The 8803-nt window shown below is 40.4% G+C and overlaps 1 protein-coding gene across 1 annotated transcript in view; it reads right to left on the bottom strand.

The window, feature by feature from the left end:
* Nucleotides 1-256: 256 nt before the first annotated feature.
* rbl2 (retinoblastoma-like 2 (p130)) overlaps nt 257-8803 on the bottom strand; it is a gene marked incomplete at its 3' end in the record, with an annotated part of 51465 nt that continues 42918 nt past the window's right edge. Inside the window, 1 exon segment of the mRNA XM_084335077.1 lies at nt 257-309. Coding sequence (XP_084191203.1) covers nt 257-309 — 53 coding nt within the window.

The following is an 8803-nucleotide window of genomic DNA, read 5'->3' as shown; positions in this document are numbered from 1 at the left end:
CATCTTGCACCTTGACCCTTTTACACTGCCTACTTGCCCATTATGTGCATGCCCAGAGTTAATTATATTGTTATATTGTTTACACTGCCTATTTTTATTCTATTTAATTTTGTACCTCTCCACTGTACTATAATTCTATGACCTGTATCATGTCTTCTACTATACCTGTACCTCCCCTCCCCCCTCCCCCATGCTGCTATAATGCCTGAATTTCCCCAAGGGGATCAATAAAGGAACTTCTTATCTTATAATGTCCTTACAACAGTGGCTTCTTCTTCTGTACAGCCCCCATTGTGTTGAGGACAAAGCCTATGGGGTTACAGTGACATAGTTGTGACATTTACATAACAGAGCAATGCAAAACAATTTTAGACATAACATGCAGTAATATGAGCTCCTAGTGACCACGGTCACACGTTCCATTATGTTTATAAAACAGAAACTGCTTGTTTAAAGCGGCACTGTGTATTGTAGCTGTGGGAGGGACATTTAGAATTAAAAAAATACTAATAAAACAACAACACAGTTTGAAGCTAAAAAGCTACTTAGAAAGTAAACAAATGTATACGTTTAGATTTATTATGACATGACGTAGATACATTTTTTGAGAATTCTGAAGATTTTTCAAATGATTCATTTCATAATTAATTACCCAAAGTGCAACATTATAATGCTACATGATTCTACAAACTAAAAGGATTCATTCATATTTAAAAAAAAATATATATACAATTATAAATACAGTGAAGAAACTTGGCATGTGAAGAATTCACACTGGGTAAATCACCCATGGTTGGGATATATATATATATATATATATATATATATATATATATATATATATATATATATATATATATATATATATATATATATATATATATATATATATATATTTTTATACTTGTCTTCTCTTCTCTTCTCTATTCTTCACTTTTTCGACTCAGCGTCCTTTTGACAGATCTGTGTCTTGGGAACAGCAGGGCTTCACCCTTCTCACCCCAATAAAAGCATCTAGAAATCCTCTCCCACATACTGAGTTTTTATTTAATACATTTTTGAACTCAGATGAAAAGTTTTTATTTAATTCTTAAAAAAATGGATTCAAACTTCAAAATGCTTACCTATTCATTCAATATGGAGGTTATAAAGAAAAATATAATATAAAGTGTTTTTCCTGACTTCTCTGCTTACACCTTCCTGTCACGGGGTGAGCCGAATTACCATAGAACACGTGTTGGGAGGTCAAAGGACTGCTGGACCAAATGAAACACTGTCACATTTCTTGTAGATCAAAACGGATAAAAACAAAACTTTACAGGGCTGCAAGCGGAGCCTTGGGGAACTCCGTCCAGGTGTCGAGTGCTTGTCATGGCCAAAGGCTATACACACAAACATTTATTAAACATGTATGCAGGGCGCCGGTGAGTCGAGGAGTGGAGATCAGGTGTTTATGCCGTTAAGATGACAGGCGCTGAGTGATATTCGGATGGACAGTGAACTAGTCACACACCTGATTCACTCAGAAGAGGATCTAACTATAATACAGAAAAGAAATAGGACGCTGGCACTTCATTGCGACAAAGTTGATCATAAGAAATAATTTACAGACACTGAATGTAAAATTTGCATACCAATAAGGGCTCTAAACCATAGGTGATGTTTATTAACAGTTTATGTTATTTTCAAGAGCAAGGAATATTAACTTTGATGATGTGAGGATATCTACTGTCAGTGGCTCTTGTATAGAGAGAGTCACTGAGTATAAATATCTTGGCCTGTGGCTCGACGAGAAATTAACATTTAAGTTCCATGTGGAAAATCTTGCCACTAAACTGCGACAGAAAATTGGTTTCCTGTACAGAAACAGATCCAATTTTCTTCTATTTAGTAGAAAAATAATTGTGGAATCAGTCTTCTTATCAGTTTTGGACTATGGTGATGTAATTTATAGGCATGCTGCGGCATCAACTCTTTAACCTCTGGATTCTGCATATCACTCAGCTCTCAGATTTATAACTGGTGACAGATATGATACTCACCATTGTGTCCTGTATGATAGGGTGCGTTGGCCTTCTCTTGCAGAAAGGCGCAACAAACACTGGTATTTATTTATTTTTAAAGCCCTTATTGGTAAACAACCTGTTTATATCTCCTCACTGTTAGATTGGAATATTGGAACCTATTCAACTCGATCGAATGACTGGATGGTTCTTAGGGTTCCTCAGATTTGTTCTGAGCTAGGGAAGTCAGCCTTTTCCTTTGATGCCTCTAACTCATGGAATGTCCTTCAACTCACGCTAAAATTGGAGGTTCTCCCTTCCCTTGGAATGTTTAAATGTATGATTTCAGACCATTGTGTGACTACCTGTAACTGTTTTAGTTGATATTTTAAAATTATTTTTAAACGTTTTTAATTTGTTTTACTCTGGTGTTTAAATTTCTGTGAATATTGTTTTTATTATGTACTGTACAATCGTCGTTTCTGTAAATGAGGGAAACCTCAGATGCTTACGATTTTAAATAAAGGTTGAAATGAAAAAGAAAAAAAAATTAAAGGTAGATATTGTTATGCTTATATTCATCACAGCAGAATGCTGTCATAACTGTAAATATCTGTTAAAAGAGTACCGTGAAACTCAAGAGGATAGGGAGGTGTTTGCACATTCAATTAGGATTGTCTTGTCATGCTTAACTCTTAAATCCTAGAGACCAGTGACCAGAGCAAAGTTCAACATTTTGACGTGCAAATTGTGAATTTTAAACCAGAGAATAAAGATGGAGCTCTGTGAGTTGGTTGCTGTCACCCCACCATGTCTGTATGCAGGCAGATATTAATTAAGCTTGCCTTATTAATTGATTGATTTGATCACTTTGGGGTAAAAAAGGACAAACAGAAAAAGGAATGGTCCGTGCAGAGGATGCCAGGTGACGAGAGCAATACAGTATATAGAAAATATATGCAGTTATATAATGATGACTCTGAGCAATGCCTTAACACAGATTTCATTCACGTTTAAAACGGAAATAAACACACCATTGTTCAATTGATACCAAAATTTTGCAGGGTACAGAGTTATTGTATTTAAACTGGAATATTCAATAGTTCTTGGTACGGGGGAAATAGAATAATTGGATACATGAAAAACTGCTTCATTCAGAAGACCTTGTGAAGTGATTTGTGAGTACATGCAAAACATAGCAACCAGGGAACATTCATCAAGAGTGATGAGCCACCGTGATACGAGGGCCAGCCCCAAAACACCAACTCACTCGATAACTCTGCAGTTATTAATCCCACCGAAGATACGGTGGGATAAAAAAGGCAATTCCTGACAAAATTGTCATGGAGAGGATGCTATCGTGATACATTCGGCGTGCTTATGGAGATACTTATGTGAAAGGATCAGAAATGCAGACATGGCTAAAGCTGTATCCCGCCTCTCTCTCTCTCTCTCTCTCTCTCTCTAGAAGGCAGGCTAAAAATGTGCCTGTCCCATGAAAGGCCGGCACCAGCATTATGATCAGAAATGATCTGGGCAAAAGCCACGTCGCCCGCAACAAAGGCATAATCACACAATGTTATCAACGGACAGTTGGCTTTCGGGAGGGGAGGGAGAGAGAGAGAGAGAGAGAGAGAGAGAGAGAGAGAGAGAGAGAGAGAGAGAGAGAGAGAGAGAGAGATTTTCACCCCCGCCGCAGATTTGGCAGGTTTTCTGTTATTGAATATTTCCATTGTCGCCGTAACAAAAGTGCCATGATCACTGTTGAAATGCTCACAAAGGAAATGCCATTTTGCAAACAGCATGCTGACCCCGGCAGTTTTCAAGTGAAATATGCAATGATTAGAAAAGCACCTTTGTTTGCCAGCGATGAGTTTTTTAAAGTAAAGCCGCCGGGGTCATTGTGTGGCCCTGTTGCGCCCGGGCCGACACCCGGCACCCGTCACGTACCGTGAAACACACGACCCCGCGGGACGACATGTCTCAAAAACAATACAGACACACGAATACAGACGTGGATTATTTCTGATGACTTTCTGTGGCTTTTTTCTGTACACCTGCCATGAAGTTTATCCTCAATCGTCAATTATCCTGTAATGATGGTAGCATTTGTATAGCAAATGTCAAAACCCCCCCCTCCTAATGTACACTACAGTTTCCTCCCCCTCGTATGTATATATTTTCTGTTAGGATCTCTGTTTAACAGTACTGTATATTTGCATATCTTGTATGTCACAAATGTAACTACTGTATCTCATGTTTGTCATAAATGTCATGATATATATCTGTATGTTGCGTATGTCATAGATGTCATTATGAATTGAAAATGGGGGACCCTGATGTAAACAAGACAAACGTCTTTCTCTGGTCTGCATCCCCTTAACAATTGTGTGTATTGAGCTGTACTGTGTATTGTACCCATTCTGCAATCTGTTAATAAAGTTTTCAATCAATCAATCAATTTTTGAAAGAAAAAGAAAGGAAAAAAGTACCAGAGTGAATGAGTACAACGGTACAGAGATATGTTGTGTTAAGGGTCACATGGGCATCCCATGTTTTCTTTTTTATAATTTCACGTCAAAGAACCGACGTACACCATGTTGCTTCATGGTAAATAATAAAGTGTGTGTGTGTGTGCGTGCACACATGTGCATGTTTTTCTTTGTGTGTGTGCACGTGGACGTACGCTCACGTTGTATGTCTGCTGCATCGGTAGTCTTTGTCTGCTATGTAAATGATTCTCGTCTGTCTGTATGAGATATATATCTTTGAATGGCTTTGGCTAGGGTTTTATTTTGGGCTTACTCTTGCTTTATTCCAGTTGATTACTCATCGTTCTGGTGTTGGTGGTGGCAGAGAGAGAGGAGGGCTGGTTTAGGGTTTTGGCTCAGTCAGCGTGGCTAGTGGGACTGAGATATACACTATGTGTGTATAGGTTGTGACAGCGGTGGTGGGGGAGGGGTTGATATGTGACATGAATGTGGCACCAATAGATATAGTGGGACGAGTCAGGGATGTTTTTACATTTGTTTACTTTTATGATCTACGGTGGCCTGCCAGGTTAATAGTATAACAAGTGCTATAAAAAAAATACGTAGCAAATATTGAAATAATGGCGCAAATAAATCTGACTTACTACTTTACCATAGAGGTACTTTTTTTTTTATGTATTTTACCTGCTATGTGAAAAGTAACACACACACATGGACAGGCATACAAGGATGTCATCTGCCATCTATTTGATGTGCACGTCAAATGATGAGCACGTCATTAAGCAGTGGCACGTGTCATCGCTTCAACCTACATACTTTCTACTATTACCCTGCCCATACCTGTACCTCCCCTCCTCCCTCCCCCATGTTGCTATGATGCCCAAATGTTCCCCAAGGGGATCATCTTATCAATCTTATCTCATGTTAGAATTCATCTCGATCTATAGGGTTTCCTTTCCCTCTGTCCAAAAAGTCCCTTTGTTTATCAAGATAACGGAAGCAACGAAGGTCGAGATTTTAAAAGGGGACATATTATGAATCTGTGGGACATGTTTGTTAAGAACTTTCTTCCCTTGTGTTGTTTTTGGAGGGTGCAGCAACACACCAGATTTTAAATAATTGTCTCCCCTTCTGTGCCTCGCTGCCCCGCACACCCGAGAGTAGCACACTTTTACAAACTGCCTACAAACATTAGGTAGGCAATATTATTGGTTCCAAAAAAAGCACCGCTAATTGGTCCATTAAAGCTAACTGGTTGCTTGTGGCATCGCAAAAGGATCATTCTCATTGAATCTGCTTCAAACCTGGGTCAGATGGCAAGGAGTACCTGTGTAGTTCTTCTTTTTTTTATCTACTTTTTCTCCCATTTTTCTATTTTTCTCCCATCCCCAATTTTCGTATCGTCCAATTCTACCCTCCCCTGTCTCGAACGCTGTTAGGCCACGCCTCCCACAAGCCGGCTGCAATGTGGACGAAGCCTTACATCACGTGTCCCCTCCGGTACACGAGGAGGCAGCCGTCGCATCTTTTCACCTGCACAGCGCGATCTCTCAGCGGCGAGGGTCTGCGTGGGAGGGTCACGCCGCCCCCGTCGCTTCCTGATTCTGCTGCGCAGGCGCACCAACCGACCTGTAGGAGTCGCTGTCCACAACGTCTGATCCCCACCCACCAGCTTCCCACCCCCTAACACTGCCAATTGTGTTAGTACTATGAACGACCAGCCAAGCTGGTAGCAATGCCGAGAGCTGGGCTCGAACCCAGCATCTCCTGCACTAGTGGCGAGCGCCTTGCCCACTGCGCCACTTAGCCGCCCCCCCCCCTGTGTAGTTCTTCTGACTGCCAAATTTCCAACTACCAAAGCCATACAATTACTAGACAAACCCCATTTTCCACAATATGTCCACTTTAAAGGTAGTCTGTAATGTCGTCAAACAGCGACCTCTAGGCAAAAGATGGCAACATGGTACTGCGCTTTGTTTACAGCTTTTGTTTTTGTCTGATGTGTTGACTGAATGTCAGTGGGCATATAGGGGAGGGTCACTATTGCTGGCTACACCCCAGGCTCTACCAGGAGAGGAGAAATTCAGAGTATAATAAATTACTAACCTCACTAACCCACACCTCAGACAAAAACAAAAAAGGAAACAAAGTGTAATACCAAGCGAGACACTTTTTCCTAGAGGTCGCTGTTTGACGTCATTACAGATTATACCTTTAAGCGACATGTTAGCCAGGACAACGGTGCTGAAAACCACTTGAAAAAGAAAATTACAGTGCATGATGCAACAATCCAAACATAACATACATGTATGTATGTATTGTATGCCATAGTGAATGATTCAAACATAACATAGCGTCATGTATGTATATGTAGCCTACTGTGTGCCATAGTGAACGATCTAAACATAACATAACATCATGTATGTATGCCATATAGTGAAACGATCCAAACATAACATCATGTATGTATGTCATTTAGTAAACAATCCAAACATAACATCATGTATGTATGCCATAATGAAACGATCCAAACATAACATCATGTATGTATGCCATAATGAAACGATCCAAACATAACATAACATCATGTATACTTAATTTAGTGAACGATTCAAACATAACATAGCATCATGTATGTATGTAATTTAGTGAACGATTCAAACATAACATAGCGTCATGTATGTATATGTACTGTGTGCCATAGTGAACGATCTAAACATAACATAACATCATGTATGTATGCCATATAGTGAAACGATCCATAACGTATGTATGTCATTTAGTGAATGATCCAAACATAACATAGCATCATGTATGAATGTACTATGTGCCATAGTGAATGATCTAAACATAACATAACATCATGTATGTATGCCATATAGTGAAACGATCCAAACATAACATAACATCATGTATGTATGTCATTTAGTAAACAATCCAAACATAACATCATGTATGTATGCCATAATGAAACGATCCAAACATAACATAACATCATGTATACGTAATTTAGTGAACGATTCAAACATAACATAGCATCATGTATGTATGTCATTTAGTGAACGATTCAAACATATAACATAGCATCATGTATGTATGTAATTTAGTGAACGATTCAAACATAACATAGCATCATGTATGTATGTCATTTAGTGAACGATTCAAACATAACATAGCATCATGTATGTATGTCAGTGTAAATCTTTTTTTAATTATGGGTGGTCCAGGTACCTTGCATACACCATACATACAGCTGAGACAAACAAATATAGTGATGTGGATTTAGTTATAAGATTATATCATGTCATGTCTACCAATATATAGCCATGTAGTGGAGGCCAAAGTGCCTTACGATACATATTACAATTAACTCCTTACCCTGGTAGTATAAAAGAGCCACGCTCTAGCCACTGAGCTACACGCTCTAGCCACTGAGCTACACGCTCTAGCCTCTGAGCTACACGCTCTAGTCACTGAGCTACACGCTCTAGCCTCTGAGCTACACGCTCTAGCCACTGAGCTACACGCTCTAGCCACTGAGCTACACAGAAATATGAGCCACGCTCTAGCCTCTGAGCTACACGCTCTAGCCACTGAGCTACACACTCTAGCCACTGAGCTACACGCTCTAGCCTCTGAGCTACACGCTCTAGCCACTGAGCTACACACTCTAGCCACTGAGCTACACGCTCTAGCCTCTGAGCTACACGCTCTAGCCACTGAGCTACACGCTCTAGCCACTGAGCTACACAGTAGTATAGGAGCCACGCTCTAGCCACTGAGCTACACAGTAATAAGAGCCACACTCTAGCCACTGAGCTACACAGTAATAAGAGCCACACTCTAGCCTCTGAGCTACATGCTCTAGCCACTGAGCTACACAGTAATAAGAGCCACGCTCTAGCCTCTGAGCTACATGCTCTAGCCACTGAGCTACACAGTAATAAGAGCCACGCTCTAGCCACTGAGCTACATGCTCTAGCCTCTGAGTTACACAGTAATAAGAGCCACGCTCTAGCCTCTGAGCTACATGCTCTAGCCTCTGAGTTACACAGTAATAAGAGCCACGCTCTAGCCACTGAGCTACATGCTCTAGCCACTGAGTTACACAGTAATAAGAGCCACGCTCTAGCATCTGAGCTACATGCTCTAGCCTCTGAGTTACACAGTAATAAGAGCCACGCTCTAGCCTCTGAGCTACATGCTCTAGCCACTGAGCTACACAGAAATATGAGCCACGCTCTAGCCTCTGAGCTACATGCTCTAGCCACTGAGCTACACAGAAATATGAGCCACGCTCTAGCCGCT

This window comes from Notolepis coatsorum (genome assembly GCF_963971535.1).
Source record: "Notolepis coatsorum genome assembly, chromosome: 18".
NCBI lineage: Eukaryota > Metazoa > Chordata > Actinopteri > Aulopiformes > Paralepididae > Notolepis > Notolepis coatsorum.
The sequence above is the reverse complement of the archived record's forward strand: the minus strand, read 5'-3'. Positions and strand labels throughout refer to the sequence as shown.